The sequence below is a fragment of the Erithacus rubecula genome (genome assembly GCF_903797595.1).
Source record: "Erithacus rubecula genome assembly, chromosome: 16".
NCBI lineage: Eukaryota > Metazoa > Chordata > Aves > Passeriformes > Muscicapidae > Erithacus > Erithacus rubecula.
Genome location: NC_136668.1, coordinates 13,289,498 through 13,315,383, shown reverse-complemented (window position 1 = coordinate 13,315,383; position 25,886 = coordinate 13,289,498). Strand labels below are relative to the sequence as shown.

General features: G+C 43.4%; 1 protein-coding gene across 6 annotated transcripts in view; it reads right to left on the bottom strand.

Annotated features, from left to right (window-relative positions):
* Positions 1-2,946: 2,946 nt before the first annotated feature.
* Positions 2,947-25,886, bottom strand: part of SGCD (sarcoglycan delta) — a 305,266-nt gene continuing 282,326 nt past the window's right edge. For all 6 annotated transcript variants that reach the window (XM_079319423.1, XM_079319422.1, XM_079319421.1 and 3 more), the window contains 2 exons: positions 6,040-6,163; positions 2,947-4,454 (listed from right to left, as the gene is read on the bottom strand). In XM_079319423.1, coding sequence (XP_079175549.1) covers positions 4,281-4,454; positions 6,040-6,163 — 298 coding nt within the window. In that variant the 3' untranslated portion in view covers positions 2,947-4,280. The remainder of the gene's footprint in view (positions 4,455-6,039; positions 6,164-25,886) is intronic.

Sequence of the window (25,886 nt, the reverse complement as noted above, 5' to 3'; positions counted from 1 at the left end):
CCCATGGATAAGGTTCCAGTGACAGTGAGCACTGTCACTCTCCTGACCCTTTCCTGAAGTGTCACGTTTACAGCAAACTGGACAAGGTCCTGCAGTCCTGTAAGAGCCACCAGACATAAAGACATTTATGGATGCTGCAAGGCTGCCCCAGGTACACTGACACTGGTGACACTGACCAGCATTTGGGTGGGATTTTAGTGCTCCCAGCTCCCAGCTCAGGCCATGAATTCATCACCATCTCTTCCACTGATCTCAGCAGAAACAAACCAAACTCTATTCTGAGACCAACCCTATTTTCCCAAATAGCCAAAGTTCGACTGAACCAAACTTCAGGCCCAATTCACAATGAAATACACAAAGCCTTCTTTGTTTCTGATGTTTTATCAATGGTAGGTAGAGCAGTTGGATGGAATTTCAGTCAGGGAAGCTCTGATTTAAAGGGGTTAATGGAAAAGCAGCCCACACAGGCACAGGCACAGGCACTGTGAGGGATTTCTGGGCAAGGCAGGAGCAGAAGGGACTCTCATGCACTTGCCTGTCCAGCAGAAGAGGAAGGCACTCCACAAGAAACTGTGGAGTGTGAGATGGCTGGATGTGTTTGCAGGCAGCTTTTTAAACAAAATGCCTGCTCTTGCCCTGGGATCTGAGACAGTCCTGTTTGCTCTGCTTTCACAGAATCCTAGAATGGTTTGGGATGGAAGGGACCTTAAGGATCAACCAGTTCCAACCCCCTGCCATGGGCAGGGACACCTTCCACTAGTCCAGGCTACTACAAGCCCAACATCCAGGGATGGGGCATCCACAGCTTCTCTGGGCAACCTGTGCCAGGGCTCCACCACCCTCACACAAATACTTTCTTTCTAACATTTAACCTAACCCTGCCTGCTGTCAGTTTGAAGCCATTCTTCCATGTCCTATTACTCCAGCCTTGTAAAAAGTCCCTCTCCAGCTCTCCTGGAGCCCCTCTGAGGGGTTCTGAGCTCTCCCTGGAGCCTTCTCTTCTCCAGGCGAGCACTCCCAGAGGGGCTCCAGCCCCCAGAGCATCTTTGTGGTCTCCTCTGGACTCACCCCACTGTGTCCCCACCCTTCTGATACTGGGCCCCCAGAGCAGGACACAGCAGTGTCACAAGAGCTCAGAATCCCCTCCCTCGACTGCTTTTGATGCAGCCCAGGACAGGATTCTGGGCTGTGACTGCTCTTCAGGTCATGTTGAGCTTCTCCTCAACCAACAACCCAAATCCTTCTCCTCAGGAATATTCCTGACCCATTCTCTGCCCAGCCTGGGTTCATGTTTGCCACTTGCTGAGCAGCACAGGCAGCATCACCCAAACCACTGTCCCAAAACTCAAATGGTGTTCACATGACCTACAAATCCCTACAGGGTTCATTCTTTCTAACAGCATTTCAACACAACACAAAATGTTATCTTTTTTTCAATAGAAACGTAGTTGTAAAATATATTGAAACAATGAGAATTTCTTTCAGTAGACATAATTAAGGTACCCTTTGTTCACCTCAGAGAAGCATCTGCAGTGATGGCACAGATGTTAAGGTTATTTCCTAACAGCTCCCCAGCAGAAATTCACACCAAGATATGAATGTCCTTAGCAGTTTCATGGCTGTTATGATATGAGAAGGTGATAACCTCATCCAAGAGCCCAGCTGAGAAAAGCAGCCACTAGAAATTAATTTGTTGGGATGGAAACTGGGAGCAGTCAGAGGATGGCACAGGGATGAGGACTGAGCCACTGGTGTGTCCAGAGTGGAGCACAAAATCAGGATGCAGCATCCTTGATGGGCCAGTCCCTGTGCTCAGCCCTGCCTTCACCCACCTGAACACTCCCAGGGCTGGAAAATTCATCTGAGTCATTTACAGAGAACTCTTCTTGCAGCATGTGTCTTCAAACTGCTCACACAGGATTTGGTTATGGATTGGGCCATGCTTGCCATGAGGTTTGTGATCAGTATTCAGTGAAACAGGGAAAAAAATTCTACAGTAAATGTAGGACTATGAATGGGACTTCAGTCATGGCCCCAGAGGTAACATATACAGTATTTTGCTATATTTAACATGGTAAAAAAAAAGTCTGTATCATTCTAGGTGCCCCTACAGTCTTAATGTATTTCATCAATCTCTTGTTCTAAGTTGCACAACCAGTTCCCAAAACACCCTCCTGCCCCTCCCCCCAAATAAACTAGATTTAATAACAAGATAAATATGATGTGCTTCTCCTTGCTGAGTGCATTGACTTAAGGCATAGGCACAATTCCCCTCTTTGAACAGAGATGGTAAAGTCCTGTGTCCCAATACAATTGTTACCCTGGGTGACCCTTTGCATTCAAATGTTGACTCAAGACATAATAATTACAGGAATCATTCATTAACAAATAGTTTGAGTTCATTAATTTATCAGAAAACGTTCTTGAAATAAAAGAAAACAATTCAATTCTCTTTTAGGAATAATTTTTTTTGGGAGTGCTGCTTTGTTAGGCAGCAACACATCTAATCTAAACTCCATAGAAATCTTCTCTGAGTCCAATCAGTTTTGGATTAAGTCAGAATTGTTAATTAAAAAATAAAATTTGAAAAAAAAAAAAATCAAACCCTGGTACTCTGGAGACCACAAGAAAACATGTGAAAAGCTGTAAGAAAAATAAATGGGCTAATTATTTCTAAAGATTTCTGTCAGCTATGTTTTATCTTGAAGATCACTTGAAGAATACCAGCTTTGGTTAGATATCACTGGGGATGGGCTCAGATCTCTCTTATTTGCACGTGAGGTAATAGTTCAAAAGCATCTCAGTGGCTTAGAAACCTTGCTGTCCTCGTGACATTTACTGTGACTTGGAAACTTTTGCTGTAATTGGTATATTTGTTTTTTTTTTTTTTTAAGGTTTTTTACATGCATGTGGATGAAATTATGGGTCAGAATTCAATGATCTGGGCTCTTATAATTATTTTCCAAAACTTCAAAAGTGGGAGAAATGTTACCAGATCAGATTTTTGTGTTTTATCCTGCTTGTGACTCCTAGACTTTAAAATAAGGAAAAAATGCAACCATGATAAGATTCAACCACAGAGTTTTGGGGACTCAAATTCTAGAGGAACCAGCATCCAAAGCCCTTCCTTTCAGTGATCTGCCTTTGTCACAATCTTTATAAATCCTTAAAAAAGTCTTTCATTGTCAGCATCTCTGATATTTTCAGTTTCCACCAAATCTAAGTGACCTTGGACTGTGTATCTTGAAAAGAAAGATGATAAAAATACTGGTGTAGAATCTACATTATACACTTAATTTTATGATTTTTTCCATTTCTAGTTGATTTTTTCTGTTTCTACAGGTATTTAGCCAATGTCCAAATTTGAAATCTCACACCTTCACACCAAATATGTTCAAAACTGAAGGTGTTAATGGGGAGTTTGTGGGGTGATCCAAGACACCTGTTAACAAAAGAGGATTTTTCTACTTAGTCCAACTTTCACAATTTTGCTCCTTCCAACAAACTAAATACAACATCAGTTTTGCCAGCACAGAGATGATTTGAGGTTAATGTTGGACCTGAACAGCACAAGGCATCCTTGGCCATGCACAGGCAAGTGTTGAACCCCTTCAGAAAATTGAAATTTATTATTTCAATAAAAAGGTCTGGACTTTCCTACTGGCCAAGTGCACCCATCTCTCCCAACAAGGAGCCATGCTTCAGGTGATAATTAAAGAGTAATTAACCTCAGGTATCCTGGATCACTGCAGGAGATCAGCACAGCCCATCTGGCTATTTTGTTGTTTTTGAAATTATTTACTTTTCACGCCACCGATTTAATGGCACAAAAATAATCAGAGATGCTTCTCTTCCCTTTGGCTGGTGGTGGGTCTGCACTGGTTCCTGACTGCCCAGCCAGCAACCCCACTGCTCTGAGAACATGATCAAAAACAAGGGGTGATCACTGCACTGTGTTAATACAGAAAGGTCCAGGGGAGCATCAGATCCAATTCAGCAGATTGTACCAGTCAATTTTGGCGTGGGAAAGAGAAATGCTACACAAATGTAACAGGGTCACCCTGGGATTCCTTGTACTGAAACATCATTTTACACAGAGGATATATATATATATATATCTTATATATATATTTTTATATATATATTCACACACACGCGCGCGCACACACAAAAAAAGTCTTTGATAGGCTTTCTGTGTTCTAGTAAAAATAGTTGGCAGCTGGATCTGTGAGACCAGAAGTGGCTTTTGTGCTGCCTGCCATGCCCCCTGCAGCTGTCTCTCAAAGGCAGATGCTCGTGTTGATCTGGCAGGTGGAGCTGCTGCCTGCCTGCGACAGGAACAGCCTCCCGTTGGGACACACACAGAGCTCGTAGATTTTTTGCCTGGACCCTGCAGAAGAGGAAGATCCTTGAGGCAAGTTAGGTAGTTTGATTTTTGCAGAGTTCAACGTTATCTGGAGTTGGAGGTGGTGAGAGAGAAAAAAAAAAAAAAAAAAAAAAAGAGAGAATTAGAGGGGAACTGTTATTTCTGGTGCTGTGTTTAAAGAAGCTTCCTCCAGACAGCTCAGCTGCTGCAGAACCTGGGTAGGAAAGTTTTAGTTTGATACAAACCTGGGAGAGCACATTATCTGCTTTTATCATGGCTCATTTTGTTTCTGCTGATGTACCCACCGTGTTTTCTTGGCTTTTAGATTCCTGGGACACCTCCCAGGAATCCAAGCCCAGGTCTGGATTGACCCAGCCAGAGGTACCCCACTGTCAGATGGTTCACACCCACCCAGCTCCCTGCTCCTCCATCAGCATTTCTGGCACCCTAATCCCATTGCCAATTTGCAGGCTCCAGCACTGAATTTTATGTATATTTTATGTATATTTTATGTATATTTTATGTATATTTTATGTATATTTTATGTATATTATATGTATATGTGTAGCACTTTTGTGTACATTAAAAATAACTCAGATGCTCTAACAGACCTAAATTCCTCCTTACAAAACAATGTAAGGCAAACAATATGTGGCACCTCTCAGACATGTGCCAGCTGCAGGGGAGTGCTCTGACATCAGCCAAAATACAGTAACATAACCTGAACCCCAGAATAATAAGGGGTGACTGAGAATATTTGCAATTTCAGTAAGAATCTCCAAGTTTCATATGCACCCATCTCATGTCCTGAAAGATATAAGTCAATTTATGCATTTTAAAAGCAACTTAGTATTGAAAGCAACTGCCTGAAGTTGTGAAATGCCTTGGATTTCAATCTCAGTGTACTAGATAGGGTTTTTTTTACTGGTATTTTTCAGAGGTTTTTTTAACAGCCATGGTCTAGGCTTGGACTGTCTTAAAATGCAAATATTTAGAAATGACAGAAATTGCAATTAAGAAGTCTGTTTTTTACCCCTGATACTAAGATAGGCAAATTTTAACTTTTGTGGGAGTCCTCTTGCCTGGAAGCAGCTCCTCCTGACCAGGGTGTCAGTGGATTCCCCACTGGATCTTCTCAGCCACATCCTTTGGTGTCTCCATCCCTGTGGCAGCAGGAGGGGATGAGAACCATGTCCCCACACGATTTTGTGACACCAGAAGAGCCTTAACTCAACACCTACTTTTGCTCTATGTTATCAGCTTTAGTTGTTCCCTATTCCTTTTTGGAAATTTCTCCAGAGCAACAATCTGTGTCTCCTATGTTCCCTTTCTTTCCAGAATGAAATATCAGCCACAAAAGCTTTTCAGATCAATAGCAGTGAATTAAGCTCTTCATATAGGAAAAAATATGATAAAAGATTTAAATATGCCGGCCAAGTAAAGCTTGTTTTAAAGTGACAAGGAAACGAAGAATTTAGGAGCACTGTGCATTTTACAGCTGCATAAATCTGCTGGAACAACAGATGCTATTATCCATGCACTTTAAAAATAATGAATCAGCCTTTGCCACGGAGTGGGGCTGGGATGTGTTCAGTCAGAGTGGGCAGGTCAGGAGAGCCCTTTGTGCCCAGGATTTCACACACAGGCTGTGCTGGGCTCAGCTTCCCACTCACCTCTCCATCCTTGGACTCCAGCCTGAGCTCTGTCCTGCACGTGGCCTTCAGGCTGCCGGCCTCAGCATTGATCTCAATGCCCTTGGGAGCCTCCATCACCAGCGCGCGTGTGGGCGACTCCAGCCTGCAACACAGGGCAGAGAGACTGCAGCACAGGGCAGAGAGACTGCAAAACAGGGCAGAGAGACTGCAAAATAGGGTCTGAGAGACTGCAACACAGGGTCAGAACACCCTGCAACACAGGGTCAGAACACCCTGCAACACAGGGCAGAGAGACTGCAGCACAGGGCAGAGAGACTGCAGCACAGGGCAGAGAGACTGCAACACAGGGCAGAGAGACGAACACAGGGCAGAGAGACTGCAAAACAGGGCAGAGAGACTGGAACACAGGGCAGAGAGACTGGAACACAGGGCAGAGAGACTGCAGCACAGGGCAGAGAGACTGCAACACAGGGCAGAGAGACGAACACAGGGCAGAGAGACTGCAGCACAGGGCAGAGAGACTGGAACACAGGGCAGAGAGACTGCAACACAGGGCAGAGAGACGGGAACACAGGGCAGAGAGACTGCAAAACAGGGCAGAGAGACTGCAAAACAGGGTCAGAACACCCTGCAACACAGGGCAGAGAGACTGCAACACAGGGCAGAGAGACTGCAACACAGGGCAGAGAGACTGGAACACAGGGTCAGAACACCCTGCAACACAGGGCAGAGAGACTGCAACACAGGGCAGAGAGACTGCAAAATAGGGTCAGAACACCCTGCAACACAGGGCAGAGAGACTGCAACACAGGGCAGAGAGACTGCAACACAGGGCAGAGAGACTGGAACACAGGGTCAGAACACCCTGAAACACAGGGCAGAGAGACTGGAACACAGGGTCAGAACACCCTGCAACACAGGGCAGAGAGACGAACACAGGGTAGAGAGACTGCAAAACAGGGTCAGAACACCCTGCAACACAGGGCAGAGAGACTGCAAAATAGGGTCAGAACACCCTGCAACACAGGGCAGAGAGACTGCAAAATAGGGTCAGAACACCCTGCAACACAGGGCAGAGAGACTGGAACACAGGGTCAGAACACCCTGCAACACAGGGCAGAGAGACTGCAACACAGGGCAGAGAGACTGGAACACAGGGCAGAGAGACGGGAACACAGGGCCAGAGAGACTGCAAAACAGGGTCAGAACACCCTGCAACACAGGGCAGAGAGACTGCAAAATAGGGTCAGAACACCCTGCAACACAGGGGGTCAGAGTCGGCCCAGCTCGGCCTGCTGCACTGCTGCATGGCTGCTCAGACCCTGCTGCACTGCTGCACAGACCCTGCTGCACAGCCATTGCTGCACTGCTGCTCAGACCCTGCTGCACTGCTGCATCCCACACCCTGCCCATGGGCAGCCTCACACCTGCCCCAGAGGAGCAGCCTCATGCACCATGTGGTAAAACACATCACACATCTGACCTGCTAACATCCCCCTGCCACTGTCCCATGTGCTGGGACAAGGGGAAGGGACAGTAAAGCCACCCCAAGGTCAGCCTGCTCTTATTTCTAGTTCAGCTTTCTCATTAATTAGGGCTGATTATCAGCAAAGCTGAGCGCTTACACAGACGGTGCAAGTGCTTCTCATCCTCAAATCCCTGCTCAAGCAGGAATAAATTAGTTCTGACTTCCTACAACGTGAGGTTTAGAAGGGTTTAAGGATACAAGGAAATCAATGAAGACAATCAGGCTGAAGACCCCAAAATTTGTGGTCTCCAGTCCTAGGCTCACATCACACCAGGCACGACTATGTGCTCTGCAGAGCTTCAGCCCCTCCTGACCTTGGATACACTGCACAGCCCTGTAACACAGCCAGACCTATAACTTCACAATTGGGGTTAATGCTGTAAAGTGCAGAAGCACAAGGTTCAGTCTTCCTTGTTCACCATCCATCATCATGTCTTCTATTATACTTGTCCCTTTCTTATTTATAATACAGCCTCTTATTACTCTCTGTATCTCAAATGGTTATAAAAAAAACCAACTCTTCCTCTTTGGGAATATCCTTTTAGTTGATTTTATCACCATTTATTTACTGTATGATCACACAATCTAGGCTGTGGTGTCCCCAGGTGCAGCAGAGGGCAGGGCTGGAACAGAAGCTCCTCTGCTTTTCTAGTTTTGGGCTGGCAGCACTGACCAAAGCTGAGCATGGGGCAGCCCAGCACCCCCAGCTCTCCTGGGCAGCTCTCAGGCTTTGCCTGCATCAGCTCTTTCTCTGCTCTCCATATATATAATCATTTGTGCAAGTAAGTGTACTCTTAAATGGACTCCTGCTGGTACTGAGACAACATTATGGGAGACTGAGGGAATTCAACTGTATTTATTGCAGCCAACAGTTCAATAAAGCACAGGCACAGCTCTCTCTGTGTGGCACTTTTCAAGTTATGACTTTCCCTCTTTTCAATGTCTTCATATTGCTGCTTTTTGAACACCTTTTCCCTCAAGACCCCAAACTCATCCATAATTTCCTGGCTGACTTAACAAAATCTAAATTTCAGGGAGTAATTGAGGCATATGCAGCCCAAGGAATGAGCACGGTCTCATGGTTAGCAGCCTCTGCACAACCCTTCTGAGCTGCTTTTTGTTTTCTGCAGGGAAACCACATTTTATGTAAACCTTCTGATTCCTTCCATTGGTATCACCCTCCAGGTAGTTCCTGTGTGAGGAACCTCAGGTTAATACTGCTGTAACTCACTTTTTTTCTCCCTGCCTGAATTGCAGATTGCATGGAGGACAAAAAGCTGTCTGACCTGTATTTTCCCTGGAGATTTCTGCCCAGGGATTAGGTACACTCTCACCCTTGGTGTAGCTGGTGTTTGCCCTGAGAAACAAAGGAGCCTCTGCTTGCCCTAAGCCCCCAGGACCTGTGCTGCAGTGTCTGGCATGCAGGCACACATCCCCTCTGCTCCTCAGCAGGAGCAGCAGAGAGCTTGGGCCAGTTATTCCTTAAATCATGTAGCTAAATTCACCACAGGATGTGTCCAAACCCTGAGACAGCTGAGGTAATCTGAGGATAAAATAATTCCTAAGAACATGGCCCAGTGACTCTCCAGCTCTCCAGCACCTCAGTGACTCTCCAATTTCTTTGATGTCCTGGCTGTCTCAATGTATTTGTTCACCTGTTAATCTTTTAGCTCTTCTATCCACTGAGAAATAAATCTCCTACGTGCAAAACAGTGTTCAGACACCACAGTGCAAACACCTTTGCAGGAGCCCTCAATTCCAGCTCTGTGCAGGAGCAGCCCCAGTCCCACACCTTTACTGGAGAGTGAGGAGGGCTGGAAAATCTGTGGAAGTCTTCCTAAGGTGGGGGAAGATCAATAGAGGATCTTCTTGCACATCCTTCCCCATGTACACAGGTCTCCTGAACACCAAACTAAAATTCAAGCTTTGAATGAGCTACCAATGATCTGGAGAGTCCTAGACAACACTGCCCCAAAGTTTTATTCTCTTTCACAAAGTGCAACAAAGTGATGGAGTTATTCTTCCTCCTCCACCTGAACAAGTGGAATAACAGCACATTGTAAGCACTGTTGAAAACCATGTGATTTCTGGACACATTCTAATCCATGCAGAGCTTCTTTCCTGATGGACCCTCCCAACAGCCCATGGTGTGACACGGGACAAGGACACAACAGCAGCTGGGGCTCTGCTGCTGCTCCATCACCCTCCTCTCTGAGCTGACCCACTCCACCACCCCAAATCACAGCCTCAGGCAGCTGCAATCCTGCTGATACCCAACCCAAACCCAGCCCTTCAATGCTGAAAATACAACTTTAAAGCCCAGGATCTTTTTAGAACCATAAAACTACAGAAATTTTGAAAATACTACGACAGCAAAGTGCAGCTCTTTCAATAATGAAGACCTTGGTGTGCAACCCACATGGTTTGTACTCGTGCTGTGGTTTGGAACCTGCCTCTTCTCCCTCCTCCATATTGCTGTAAATCCATCTTTTTTGGGACTCTTATCCCAATTTATGCTACTGTAAAGGAGGACAGGAAGGTCTTAAAAATTATTTCCTTGGTATTTAAGGGGCATATGTTTGCAAGCATTTCCATTTGATAATTTTCTGATATCTTGAATGAATCCCTGAGCCACCTGACCATAAAGCAGGAGCTGCAAAATCTATGCAAAGCCAGGGACAGCAGTGGAGGAGTTTATGCTCTGGGGGTTTGAGCCATGTTTACTGAACACTTTCACTTGAAGCAGGCATTTGAGACACTCTGCTTTTAGACCTAATTCTGCCTTCCAGAGCAGAACCAATTTGGAGACTAATAATGAAAGAAAATGATTTAGAGATGAACAGATAATTTGTTCAAAATCAACATTTGTTTTCCAGTGTGATACTCCAGAGCTTTTAGTGGGATTCCCATCTCCTGGTGAGGTGTAAGCCTGTACTTAGAGCAGTAGGCTGGAAAGGTGGCTGCATGAATATAGATTGTTTCATTATTTGCTCCTGCTCTTGAATTTTCCATCCCAGCAATTGGCACATAAGCCCTTTTTATTGACCATGGGTGCTGCTTATTTTTCCTCCAGTATTTGCAGGACTGGATTTTGACCTCTCTCACAGAGCTGGGCAAGAAGGGTAAAGGCAATGCTGTGCAGTTACAGCTTGCTGAATTCAGCACTGAGATAAGCTACTGCCATGAAATTGCTCCTGTCCCACCTGCAGTCTCCTGGGAGGTGGATGAAGAGACATTCTCCTGTCTGGGTGACTCCCCACAACTTGGGAACTACTCCTCTGAATCCCAAGGTTTCATGTAAGTCAAAAATTCTTTAAAAAAAGACACAAGTAACAGGATTTTCAGAACTATCCAAGTTTCCAAGTTCCAGTTATTACAACGGGTGTTAGCTACTTTTGAAAATCCCATTGAGCACCTAAATGCCATAACAAATCTGACCCTTAATCTCAGTTCTTAGTTCTGCAACAGAGGTAATAGCACTTCCCAACTCCATAGGGAGGATGGAAAGATAACTATATCAGCAGTTGTGAAGTATTTATATACTGCAATGACTGAGTCCTGGGAAGCCCCCATCACCAGGGATAAATGGATCATGGCACAAGGATAACTGATCTTTCCCAAGCTGCAGCACTGGGCTTGTACCTTCATCAAAAATGGTGTTAGTCCTCTTCCTCTCCCTGAGCACACTCATCTCCAGCTCACCACCCTTAAAGGACTGTGCTAAATGTGCCTCCTAAGCCCTTCTACTCAATCCTCCCACCAAAACACCTCCTGTTTTAAAGAGAGGTGATGGCATGGGGGCAGCTCACAATGAACCCCTGGAAATCAATAGAAATTCTGTGCCCCTGAAAATCAACAAGGAAATAAAAAAATTTCAGTGCCATCCCTGCTATGCTCTGGGAACTTTAGCAAGAATTTAAAGGAAATCAGCACATGAGTTTGTATTGTGGTTCCAGAGAAAGTCATTCACTTGGAAAGATCATTACCTACCCAGATTTCTAGTTTTCATTTCCTTCATCATAAACAGTCACATTAATCACTTCAGTACCATGGAATCTATTTCCTTCTTGTCCCTCCCCTCACCCCCTCCTGGATAATGCAGCATTACTATCACAAACAGCCTTCTGAATTTTGGGAAAAAAAGAGAGTCTTAAATATGTGCAGGCAGTATCACCTGCAGCTGGAGGCCACTGATGTGCTTCCAATTCAGTGGGCATAATTCTGTTAAAAAGTAAAATATAATATCAATAGTTCAAGGGGGAAATTTGCCCAGGTCCAGCACTGATGCAAACATGACTTGCAATCTGTGCTGTTAACCTGAGCTAAGGACCTTCTGCTGCCACTTTGTTCTCACTTTATTACTTCCTTTTTTTCTAACAAGGAATGGCCTCAAGCTTCAGAATTCCTTTTGGGTTTTCTCTGTTCTTTTTTCTGTGTTAGGCACAAAAGCTGCTTGCAGTATGGAAATGGGAAGAGAAGTTCATGCACAGGAGGTGAGGAGCATATGATGAAGCAGTGTGGTAACAGGAGCTAATTCAATTTTGCTTAGAAACCTCTGGACTGAGAATACAGCATGTATTACTGCAGCTGTAGCCCATTACTTCTAATGACTCTAATTATTTTTTATAGTATCCATCTGACCAGCCATAAGATTCACGTTGAGCATAAAATTAGCCAATGTTAGCACCGTGCCTGCCTCTACCTCATACAATTGGTAAATTATGCCAGCAAGTAAACACGGAGCTCCATCAATTTGCTGGTAATGAACCAGCTTCTCAGGTTGAAATTTGTTTTCAATTTTAACTCCCTTGTTTCAATGAAATCAATGGGATCACCCATTCACAGCGACTTACACTTCTGCCTTCATTATTTGTGTGTTATCTCATGTATGTCTGCTCCTTGAACAGAACACAAAGCTTTTCTCCCTATTAACAGGAAGTTAATTAGGTTTTACTGAATTGCAAAGAAGCCCATGCTTTGTTTTTATTTTTAGAATGCTTAGAAGCATGTGGCTTTTGTTGTTGTTTGTTTGTTTGTTTTTAATTGTGTTGTATTGGAACAGAAAAATGTTTGAGAGGAGGAACAATAGGTTGAGCCTTGACCAACCTGGTGAAAACCTCAATTGAATGTAAGTTCAAGCAAAGTTTTGTCTCTGCCCTGAGTTCTCCCCTTCATCACTAGAATTCCTTCCTACAGGTATTGCCAATTCATGGGAAAAAGCCAAAAATATGGCAAGAACAGTGAGTCTAATATAAAGCAGGAGAGAGAGAGAAAAAAAAAGGGAGAGAGGTTAAAATCCAAAGGATTTTAAATGCACAATGTCTTTTTCTGAGACACCATGATTTTGACAAAATATGACCTCAGTGGCACATTACATAAGCAGCAACCACTCTGAGAGCTTACAGAAGAGATCATCACTAATAAGAAAATATGTATCCCTGTTATTTATTGCCTAGCATTGATATAAATCTTGTTTTCAATTACATGCTAATGAAGCACACCAATTACTGTTTGAATAGGGACATCTGATTACAGTCTCAATCAACAGAAATAAATCTTGCTTATGGAAGGTTTCCAGGGTATTTTCTTTGGAAACATTAATTAGAGAAGTAAACAAGGATATATTATTATCATGTCATCCAATTGTAAATCCTGCCTATTGCTGTAAATATTGGTTACTCTGACAGTGTGCATCACCACACACTTTCCACTGTTTATGCTGCAAATCTAATGAGTGACAATTCCTGTGCAGACATAATCTGAAAGAGATTGTTATGGCTTCGGGTCCTAAACCTTATGCAATTTCTAATGTGATACAGTGAACAGTAAATGAAAATTATTTTAGCTATCTCCACAAACCACGGGTAATTCCCAAGCAAAACCCACCTAAATCTGCCAGAGACCTGACAGGTGCAGAGGTCTAATGATGCTTTATCGGAAATTACAGTTTTCTAATTGAGTTAGAGATCAGTCTGGTGCAAGTGGCATGGGGTGCAGCAAATTTTCTCCTGTGTATTTGGGCAACACAGATGCTGAAGAGATTTTGTACAAAGCTGAGTCAAGAGAAAGATAAAAAGGAGTTGAGAAAGGAATTACCCTTGTGCTAACTTTGTAAGCTTTGCTATTTCCTTGGATAGGGAACCTAGTGTTTACAACTTTTCTTTCTTCTTTTTTAAATAGAGCTCTCACAGCTTCAAGGAATGCTTCATCACCAGCAGTGCAATAAATCTGCTGCTGCTTTTGGTAACTTCATCTCAGAGCCCAATGGACCAGTTTATGTATTTTTCACCCAGTTTGAGTTATGGGTCCTGTGTTCAGTGAACTTCTCCTGAAGAGAGCTCATGCTGAAACAATCTCTTCTGACCATGTGATGGACATATCTTAATTTATTATCTCTTCAGAGACCACAACTCTGTGAGAAGGTCTAACTAACAGCAGTGGCTTGAAACCATCACAAAGGAGCTCAATGCCAGCATCAGGAAGATGCTCAGCTAATATTAAAAGAAGATTTGAGAAGGTCCAGCCAAATGAGAAATGAGAGGAGTTGGTAGGGAAGGTATTGTCTTGCAGCACCAAGCAGGTGAGAACCAGCTTTCATTCTCCCTCTCCAAAAAATGCCATTCCTCAGCAAGAGGAGAAGGTTGAACATATGGTTCCTCCCACCACACTGCAAATCCCCTGCTGCACTCTTCCTCTACACTTTGCACTAGCTGAGGCTTATTCAGAGCACTAAAAAGCAGCAAAACTAGGAAAACACAGAGCACTCAAAATACAACTGTAAATTCTTTGTGATTGCCTACCATGCTACAGCACAGGAATTGCTGAAGGCGAGGTAATCATGTAAAGTTAAATGTCTTAAATGTCTTAGGGTAGGTTTGTTTTGTTTCTTGTTTTTCTTACATTTAAAGTAATTTCTGGAATAGTTTACCGGAAGCCAAATATAATATTTAGAAGACAAAACATGAGATGAAACAGACAGATATCAAATTAATCTAGAAAGAAAAATGGCTGTGTAATACTATTGAGATCTAGTTTCATTATGAACTGGGAAGTGGTGAAGGGCAGAGATTGTCTAAGAAAAAAGTGCAAGATTAATGTTTAACAAAGTGGAGGTATGGCTGAGAAAATTAAAATCATTTGGATAATTAAAAAGTTCTGTTGCTTATAAATCAAGGAGGGAAATTATCATAGAAATTGGAGATAGCTGAACACGATGTGTGGTAAATACAGATGTGGTTTAAAAAGATGATGTGTTTAAGCAGACAGAGAAGGGATTCAGGGATATAAAATTAATGATTCCTCTTTTCAGGGTAGAGATGACTGCAATGTCCCTCTGCTCACCTGGGGTGATCCAACTTTCAGCCTTAACTGACAAGCTGGGACACCCAGAGCCATCTGTGTGCTGGGCACAGTCAGAATTGAGGCAGAAAATGCCATTTTCACAAGGCAGGCTGAGCTCTAACCAAGGCACTGATGCCACTGGCTGGCACCTAAGAGCCCAGAATTATTTTTATTATGAACAGCTGACCACAGCTCCTTGAACATTTACATAGACTGGGCCAAAACTGCTCCGATAAAAGTCTGGAGATTTCTTCATGGCTAACCTGTGTGTGGTGACCAGTGTGTGGAACTGCAGGGTGGCTGTGCCTCTGACCCCAGTGCCCACACCCTCCCTGCACTCCCAAAACCAGAGTTACACACCTAAACCACCTATTTATCTTGCTTGTTATGTAACTTCTTGCAATGAATTAAAACAAACCGAAAGAAAATAAATTCCTCCTCCTGTTGGCTGTATTAATGACCAGGCTCATTTCACACATGGAGAAAAATAATTACTTTTCATGTTACCATAATTGCCTAAACCACAAATGCATTTTTTAAGAAACAAAGGTTGGGCTGGTGTAAGTTTCTAATTACAGGTTGAAAGCTTCTAATTAAAAGGCATAAATTGGAAGAAATCCTTTCAAGCAGAATTGCAGAAGAGGCTGCTAAGATTGGGTATTAACTTGATGCACTGTCACAGAGCCAGGGGGGAGAAAAAGAAATAGAAATCAAATGTTGTGGCTCTTCCTTGGGGCCACTGACAACATTTGCTACCCAATGTCTCACAAAGTGCTGCCCTTGGAGACACAGAGGAGATGAACACATCCCAGAGCAGAACTGCAGGGCCACAGTTCATGGGAACCCTGAGACTCACACAGGGATTCTGGCTTCAGTCAGCTTTTTCCTGAAGTCTATACAGGCTGCTGGATGGTGGCAGGAGGGCAAAAGTCACCTGGATTAGGCTAAAATGATAAAACCTGATGAAAAGATGGATACTTGAGTCAGGGAAAGCTTGCTGGATGAACCATTTATATTTGTTAATGCAAATTTGTATTTGTTAACACAGACAGTGCTCTGTTTTGGAGTGACTGTCATATGCAGTCAGTAGCTGGATGAATTTGTGCCAAATCTCTGCTGCCTTCATGATTTGCTCCTCTGCTTTACTCTGAAATAAGGCAGCACAATGTAATTTTTTCATCTTATTCTCCTGTTTTTCAGAGTGTTGAAAAATCCTGCAGAGCAGACCAGCATGCCATCCCTGACAGAGAAATTGCTTTCCTGTGATAACCCAAGCTCCAGAGAGAGCATTACTGGCAGGGGTGCAGCTCTATGCAAATACTGCAGTCATGAGCATCAGACTTTGCATGCAGTGTCCTGCACCAGAACTGCTTGAGGAAGAGATGTCGATCCAGATTTTCATTTTAAAATTACTTTTGAAGTTTGTTTGCCCATGGGGTTTTCACCTGCTGTTTGGTCAGCAATAAAGGAAAGGGGTCAGGTGGATTAAAATCTCACATGGGTAGTGCTCAGTTCAGCCTGCAGCACTCACTGCAGTGATGATTTACTCTTTCTCCTCTCTGATTTATTCTATTCCTTCTAAAAAGACTGGTGTTAAATCACTTACAATGAGAAATACAGAGATAACAAAGCTAAAAAGGATTTGGAATGGCAGAATAATAAAAAAAAATGCTGGGAAAAAAAAAAGGTGTGTCTGTGTGCATCATGTACTCAGTGGTGTTACCCTTTGGAAACATGCACACACTTGCCTAAGTGGATTTGAAGAGCTTATTTAGCATGACAAATTGGCTACAACCTGATGGGTATTTCTGAAAACCCATTTATGGACCTTCAGACACTCACATTCCTGTGGCACATCCATTCATTGTACAGTCAATTTATAATGATTCCACCAAATTAAATCTTTATTAACAAACTTATTGACTCTGGCTTTGACTTACTGTCCCCCCTTTTAATTAACTGCAGTAATGAGACAAACAACATCCAATATAACAAACATTTTGTTTAAAACCTGCCATTTATTTCAAGCAGCTCCACTAAAAATGAAGGCTGAATTGCTATTTGCTAAATGTCAATTTTCACACTCTGTTGAACCTTTTCTGAAGGCTGTCAACCACAAATCTGCAGTCATCTTTTCCCCTCTGATCAGAGCTATATAGAGCATATAACAGGTTTTCAGTTACTTTTCATTTTTATGCAGAAGATGTACCATTTTCTGTTCCCAGTATACTTTAAAAAAATTGTAAATGTGCATGAATTGTAAATGTAAAGGGATGCATATGCCAAGGCTGTGGCCTCTTTCACAGTCACAAGTTACACCAACAATGTGGCTCCAGGTCTGCATGTGCAAGGGCACAGAAATGATCCAAACTCCTCAAACCCATGCAGCAATACTGCACCATCCTCTTTTCCAAAGTGCTGGGCTCCTGCTCAGGGCTGGGAAGATGTTTCCCCCTTCAGATCATTTGTTTACAGCCCTGATTTGGGAGGAAATCTAAAAAAAAGCCAAGGAATGAGCAAGACCACCATGGATAGAGACTCTAGGAGAGGCCCAGGGCTGCTCCTTGTGACCTTTTTGGCACAGAGGAGTCTGGAAGGAATGAGAGGGATGAGGAGTATTTGAACAAGTCAGGCTCAAAGCTCTTTTACAGTGTAGAACAGAAAATATTCCAGCTCTTTGAGATTTCCAACTAATTTCTTGCTTTCAAATACGCAAAGGAAAGTAGATTGGGAAATGGTGTAGAGAAGAAAATAAAGGAATTGTGTGGGAGGGTGGAGGGAGGAAAGGAGCAGAGAGATAAAGAGATCAGGAAAAAAAAAAAAAGTCCAACTTGCTGAAAATGACAGTATGGAGATGTCTCCAAAGGGACTACTTTAATTTGGGGAAGAAGATGTTTTGCAAATTCTTAGCATCAATTTATTTTCAGCTAAAACCAAAACTGTTTTCTATTTATCTTTTGCACATAATCACTCCTGAGTAAAACATGCATTCAGAGGTAAGGCTTGGCAATCTTTCAAGACAGATATGCCAGATGATATTTTTCTGAACTGCAAAAGGTATTATTGAGCCTGCTGGTGGCAATTCACCATCAGCTGGGATCTGGCACTATTGGCATGAACCCACCTCTGCCTAGGGGAGGGACCCCCCTGTCCTGCTTCACCTTGGGGCTGTGAAACCCTGCTGCCACAGCTGTGAGCCTCAAGAAGCTCTGATTTCTTCTTTTGCCTCTCCTTTTGCTGTTTGGTTAAGTTCCATGGTGCTGCTGCTGCCACCCACAGTGGAGGTTGTTGACCTTGCTCATTTTAAGGCATGAAACCTTTTCTCCTGCTCTTTGCAAAATGAGAATATGTTCAACATTTCTTGACTCTTGCAAGGTTCCTTCCATCTTTCCTTGGGCAAGTCTGTCTTTTGACTGTAATAATCACCCCTGGATGTCTCTTAGCAGGTGACAAAGACAATTCCAGTTGCTAATGGAAGAGGTGAAATGGAGGTGAAGGAAATAGATTAAAAACCAAAAAAGAACTGATGTCAGTTGTACAGTTCACTGCTGTACCACTCAGTGGAATAACCCCTTCCTAGAACATGTTTTTGGCTGTGATTTTCAATTCATTTTGCACCATTTTATTTTGATTTTAAAAAGACAGCCAGGTAGGAGCGCTGGCTTTGTGGCTGAAGCACTGGGATTCAATTTCCAGCCCTGTGAGCCCATCCTGGTCCCTGGGTTCTCTGCAGCCTGGTGGGGATGGCTCAGCACAGCTCAGGAGGAATAATTCTGCCCAAGACAGCACATTGAAACAGGCAACTTTTTGCTGCTGATTTTTCCTGGTATCCAAACCAACTCATTGGAAAACTTCCTTACAGAATTTCCCCTCTGCTGCAAAGCAGAGCCATCACTCCTCAAGGATGTTCACCAGATGGTGCTGGGAGGTGGGAAAGCCCCCAGGTGCACAGATCTCACCCCACTGACTTCCCAAGCACTGCCCTTAAAAAAACTCCATAGAGTTACCTTGGGAACACAACAAGAAAAAGGAAATTGGACCTTAAAATCAACCTTAATTCTCCCTTGGCAAAGCTAAACAAAATAATAATAATAATAATGAAGAAACACTGCAAGACAAAAATATGAATTGTGGATATTTTTTATGATCTTGGTTTCCAAGATCAAAACTGCAAGGTATAATTTTTTTTTTTCCTGGAATGCCTTGCTTTTTTCTGAATTGCCTGCACCCTCCTGGCACCTCTCAGCAGTCACATTAACACTATTGATTGTCTGCTTGGTAGGTAACAGGAGGAAAAATAAAACAGGCAAGAACCTAACTCTGTTCAGATTCCTCCAGTGCAACTGGAATGTGGGTGATTTTTTAATGTGTGGCCATCACTTCCAAAACCTTCCCAGTGAAAATTACTGCTGTGTCAGTAACCAGAGCCACCCAGCCTGGCAGGGCAGGAGATGCTCCTTAAAATTCTGGGGTGCTCCTGTTCTCTGAGGCAAAGGGTGTGAGAGATGTCTTGATTTCCACCCTTTGAAGATCAAACCCTCCAATTTGCAAATGCCACCTGGTGACAGCATTCCTTGTCACAGCCAGCAGTGGTTATTTCCAGCTCCAGAACAGGGAATCCAGCTCTCACTTGCTGGTCCCAAGGAAATAACATTTGTGTCATGCCCACCCACCACACTGAGGAGCCACATTCAGTTCTGGACCTCCCAGTCCAACCCAGTAGCACATCCCAGTTAAATCTCACCCAGCTGGGATAAAGCACAGCAGTGAGTCAGCCTAACACATCTCTTGTTTTGACACTGCCTCTCAAGCCTGCCATACAGAACTCAGAAAATCTACATTTCTGGATCAGAGAAACACAGCAGAAAACTTCCTTCAGAGAAGTTTCCTCAGTAGGCAGGAGGCACATGAAGCCTCTTACCTCCTGTTTCCCCTTTTCATGATGGATAAGGAATGTTCTCAATTTAATGATAAAGATTTTCAGGTGTTTCCTTGAATTTTTCATGGTCAGACTTTAATGTTGCCTAGATAGGAAAATGCATCTTTTCAGGCTGGATCCAAACTTGGAGAGTGAATCCAATCCCAATCCATGGCTGTGCATCCACATGCCAAGGAACTACCTAATCCTTCCAGAAAAAAGCTTTAAAATGGAAATGTCAGTTTTCTGAGCTGCTTTTCTAAAACACATTCCCACACCCATGCACCATCCCAGTGTTTTGTGGCAGTGAATATTTCTATTTCAAAGCAATTAAAAGTGGTGGAGATGCAGTGGCCTGGGGTGCATTTGATGTTCTCCTGCCTGAGCCCCAGCCCTGCTGCACATCACCAGAGAACCCACCCAGCACATTGTGCCTGCTCTCCTTTTCTTTTCTTGGAAAACAACTTTCTGTCTTTTCTCTTTTCTTGTTTGCTTGGGACACAGCTTTGTCTCAACAGCATTGAGCACAGTAAGTAAGGAACTTTTTCATCTGTAGCATTTAAAACTAATCCTATATAAGAAAATATTAACTAAACATGCCCTGGCTACCCAAACTCAATTAGCTGTGAATTAGAAGGGAATGCATTTAATATAATGTGACTAGTAAAAAAGCCTGGAGATTTGTGAAGGTATTTACACACCTGTTGGGCTGTTCCTGAAATTCTGGTGTTGTATATTTCTGTGCCCACTGCATGTGAAGGGGGTAACTCTGTCTCACCTCCACGTGGTACCTGTTGGGTCTTTTGGCCTAAATGATTTCCATTCTTATGTAATAAATCCCATTAGGGCCCAAGGGAAGGAACCCATTCCATCCCCAGACACAATAAAACCCAGACAATGGTTCATGAGTCCCATCACACAATAGAAAGTGACCCTGGCTGAAACAGGAATGGAGAAACAGCTGCTTCTTACAAAACCTGGGAATTGCCAAATAATTACTTCTCTCTCCTTCAGACATTAAGTTCACTGCAGCTCTTCCCTCCACCTTATTCCAATTATTCTTGCAGCCCTTTTTTCCTCCTGTATTCTGCCACAGAACAAGTCACCAGGAGTAAACAACATTTGCTGTTACCCTAAAAAAGCACATTTGCCATTTTTAGTTTATAGGTGATGACAGTAATGGAGTATCCAGGGCGAAACCACAGAAACCACAAAACCCCTCCCAAGCCAGAGTAAACATCCTCTGCCTGTCCAAAGGAGCTCAAACCACTTCATGCCAGTTGCTGCTGTGGTGGATGAGGTAGGAGCTGCTCCAGTGGGAACAGCTGCCAGGGCTGCTGGCACAGCTCTGGCCATGGATGGATGTGGAATGAAACCTGGGAGAGGTTTTATCCAGTGATGCTGACCTCACTCTTAGCATTGCTTCCACATTATCCTGAGTGTCTTTATCTCTGTAAAGGATATCTTCTAAAAAGCAGCCACATCCTGACAGTCATGCTGCTTTAACTTTACTGCTCTGCTTAGAGGTGTGATGTGGGGAGAGCTTAAAGAGATGTAACTGGACAGGTCTGTTTTAATTGTTCCCAGCAGACCTGTGCTCCGTGACCTTGGACATCTACAGAGCCATAAATATGAGCTTTGATTGCTGTTCCCATAGTGACTGGCAGGAGCAGCACAGTGGAGGCTGGACTGGGATTGCTTCAAGCAGGCTAGCAGCAACTGGAAATCATTAAGTTCAGAGGCTCTGGGGACTCTAATGTCACTGCAGGCCAGCCAACCTGGAAGATAAACATTGCTGGGCACTGCGAAAATGATTTTTCTATTCGCTTTCCACTGAGAGAGTGAACTGGGCTACACTTTAGGCACTGGGCTTGGCAAATGAGACCATGAGCTCTTCTGAGGCAATTCTGCCAGTCCCTTCTGCTGCTGGAGATGTCAGAGTTACCAGTGGGGGCTGTCAGGCTTGTGCTGAGAGTGCTGAGTGCTGAGAACAGCAGCTGGGCTCAGAGCTCAGAGCAGGCAGGGCTGATCCATGGGGAATGTTTCCACCTGGAGCAGGACACGAGAGGCTAAACCCTGCAAAGATGCAGGGTAGCAGGATTGTCCCTGTTCAGTGCCAAAGCCAGCATGGTTATTTCTGCAATGTTCTGCACTGAGGGCTGTCAGGGAGTTTGGTGTGGAAATGGGACACCTCTGGCATCCCACTGCTCATGGATTCAGGGAGAGGAATGCAGACTGCCCTGCAGCTGTGACACCCAGCTCTTACTTTCACTGTGCTGTGAATACACAAACAGAACTCAAATAGCTCCAAACTCTCCTACTTCAATATAAGAAATGGAAGAGTTTCAGGAAAAACACAGACAAGTGCTGGTGGCCTGAGTATGTATAAAAGCAGCTCAGGAATGTTTATCTTGGTGGAGGGCAGAGCAGGAAAGCTGAGCTGTGCTGATGGCAGTTTCTGAGGGACTTGCTCAGCAGCACAAGTGGTGGGGACACTGCCTGTCCATCCTCACCTTCCTCAAATCCCCACAACCAGGGCCCCACACATCACAGGAGAAGGGAAATGACACAGGCACAAATCCAGCATCACCAACAGATCCCTCCCTCAAAGCTGTAACACTCACAAATGCAACAGCTTCACCCCCTCTATGAGTATATTCAGGTTTGGAATGGAAAATACCTCTTCTGCCATCCAAGATAAATCAGTAATTACTCAGAAGGGGAAGCAACACCATCTCTACTCATCCATACATTTTGTACACTCTCCAAACTCTCTAATTTACATATTTAAACTCTTCTGACTTTGGCACCATGTCAACTTTAATGCCAACAGAAGACAGATAAGCCCATAAAGCAACAAGTCCAAAGTATCATTTCTCCCTTACTACATACAGCACTTACAATATTTGCATAGATCAGTTAAATAAGCAGGATAATGCTGACATGCTTTGAAGCCAAGATTACATGGTTTTTTATGAGAAGCTTGGTGGCATGCCACAGGGAGACACTGCACTATTCTCATGGGATAATTGATCATCCCAGTCTCTTCTCCATGCCTCAGCCTTTCACTGAAAGTAGATCCCATCATTTTTCAAGTAGCTGAGTCAGATTTGCAGACTCTGCACATTCTTATACTGACCACAAGCACTTAGAGCATCAGCTATTTTATTTTTTTCTGCATTTGGTTCCTCTATTTTTCTTTTTCTAGTTTGTAGAAAATGCCAGAATTGTTCATTTCTTTTTAAAAAATGACCAGCCTGTGACCCCTTGATAATTTATACAGTATGGACAATCCTACTTGGAAAAATCAAGGATTAAAAATATTAATCTCTCAGGTGCTCAAACATCTTCAGTTACTTTTTGAAATACAGACTAATAATAATTACTGCCTCCCCCGCTTTACTGTTAATCCATCTTTGAGAAAGTGCACTTCTTGAACTGTAGAAAATGACACTTAAGAAGAATTTTGCATTTTTCTGACTGCAGCAAACCATATGGAGAGTAGCTGACGGGTCCTGATGGATAACAACCACACCAGCAGCTTCCCAGAATACTTATCTCTGAAAAGAAGGGAGCTCTGCAGAAGTAGCCTGGATAGCTCCATAAATCAATGCCACACCATTAATTCCTGACAGACACTAAAAAATTAAGGGATGGTCAATTTTAATTATTTGCCCTGCATAAGTCTTCCAGTTGTTCTTTCAGGAGAGCCATAATCACCATTTGAGAAGGAAGAGAACCATTATAGTGGCCCTGCTGCAATTTCAGTCTGGCTTTTGAAAGCTGATTTTGCTTTTCATTGCTTTAAAAGTGCAGCCAGATGTTGCTTTTGTTTATATTGAGCTTTGTTCTTTTTCCCCCTGGAAATTCAACCCAAACCCAGCAATTACTTTGCTGTAGAATTGTTTATTGCAGGACAGTCCCCCTGGCAGGTTGGCCAGTGCTGGAACTCCCAAAAGCCTGGCCAGACACTGATGGAATTGTGCTTTGCTTCACTGGGAAACTGGGAACTGGCATCCAGCTGGAGGAGAGATTCCTCAAAGGGTGGTTATGAAACCAACACTCTCTTTGGTACTGCATGGACATTTTGACAGACTGTGTGAGTCACAGAAACACTTTTCATGTGTCTCTGAGCACCTCTGCCTGCACAGCTCCCATTTCCCTGGCAGTGATTCCCCTTTCAAGTCACTTCAGCTCACAAGGTATGATGCAACATCATTGCAAATGTGCATGTGTTTATTAGAGGTTACAGCATAAAATATGCAGGCACCTTCAAATATATTTCAGACTGTGACAGCAAGCAGTCAGAGGTTTATGATGAAGTCTGAAGTGTCTTCATTTAAAAGGCAGCATCCCTTTTTTATAGGCATCCTTTATTGCTTGATTTATTCTGTCTATCTGTAACTAACCTCTAGACTCATAGATTTAGACTCCTGGTGTGATGCTGTTTGAATGCCTTGCACCTCAGAGCTCTGCAAAACGTTCTGACAAATTCATTGCTTGGTCCTCTCTCAGTGTTCAGCACAATGCCCAGGGATGGAGAGATTAAATGGTGCCCTACTGCTCAACTGAGAACCCATAAAATCAACATATTTAGTGGGTGTTACAGAAAATTTGTCACATGCTAAGCAGGGAAGAACAGGAAAGGAACTAGGAGAGATTTAGTGCTCCATTTTCCATCTCTTTAACAGTACTGCCCTTGATGTTTTCAGAAAGATTTTCAGTAAGAATGTGGGTTTGGTTTTTTTTTTTTTTTTTTTTGCAAAGGATTAAGCAGTGCTGGAGATGAGGAACTGAGCCTTAGTAAACAACCAAGTATTCTCTTCTTGATAGAATCAGTTTGATTCCATATAGATAAAACATCATTTATGGAAGTGTGCAGGGCACAGATGAGCCAAGGCCCAGGCTGAGGTCCCAGGGGCTGAATTCAGGAGTTCACATCTGGTTGTTTCCAGATGTGCAGTTCCTGTTTCCAGATGTGCAGTTCTGCAGTTCCACACATGCAGTGTGGTTGCACACAGTGTGACTGCAAGCACACATTTTCAGCCATACCTTTTGAGTTGTTAGAGAGAGAATTTAATTTCAGAAACCTTAGGAAGCAATAATAATCTTTAACCTCTGGCATTGCAGGGGAAGGCAGTGCATATTTCCTATCAAAATGAACAGCTTTAATCACCTTCCATGAATATCCATTTATACTGAAGTGAATTATACAGAAGTGACCAAGGGACACTGTTGGGCCATCATTACCTTGTGGCTTCATGGGAGCTGCTCTCTGAATAAAGGCAAGGCTCTGCCTGCAGAACTCAGCCTATTATTAGTAACATCAACACCACAGTGGTTACCCCACACTGCCAAAGTTTCTGCAGTTCAAAAAGCTTTAGGGAATTAATCCAGTGCCTGCAGAAGGACTTGCACCCAGGGTTTGGATCTGGAGAGGAGCAGAGAGGAATTGCCCAAATCTCCTGGCACTGTACAGCTGGGAATGGCTTTTGCACTGTGCTTTGAGCACAGATCCTTCTGCTCCAGGGGAACAAGAATTGATTATCTGGCACTCAGAGGTTTGGAGGCTTTAGAAAGAAGCAAACAGCAGTTATGCAGGACTTCATTTCTGTACCCTAAGAGGCTCTGTCAGAAATGTCATTTCTAATTAATTAGAAGTGTAGAAGCCAGAAAAGATCCTGTTAAAGTCAGTTTTTAACCCAAGGCACTCTGGGTTTCAACCTCTGGCTGAAAGCTCAGAACCTTTTCACAAGTTCCTGTGTGCTTTCTGGGTGATCCTTCTGGCAGCATCTGAGTTCCCAAAATGGTTTATAAAAAAGCTTCCCTCTTTAGTCAGAGCTCCTCAGTTGATTCTTGTAAGATAATCCTGTTTTTCTAAAGAGATTTTTATTGCAATATGAATTTATTACAAGCCATTTCACATGCACATATTTTCAATCATACCTTTTGGGTCATAAGAGAGAGAATTTAATTTCAGAAACCTTAGGAAGCAATAATAATCTTTAACCTCTGGCATTGCAGAAGATACTGCATATTTTCTATCAAAATAGACAGCTTTAATAACCTTCCATTAAT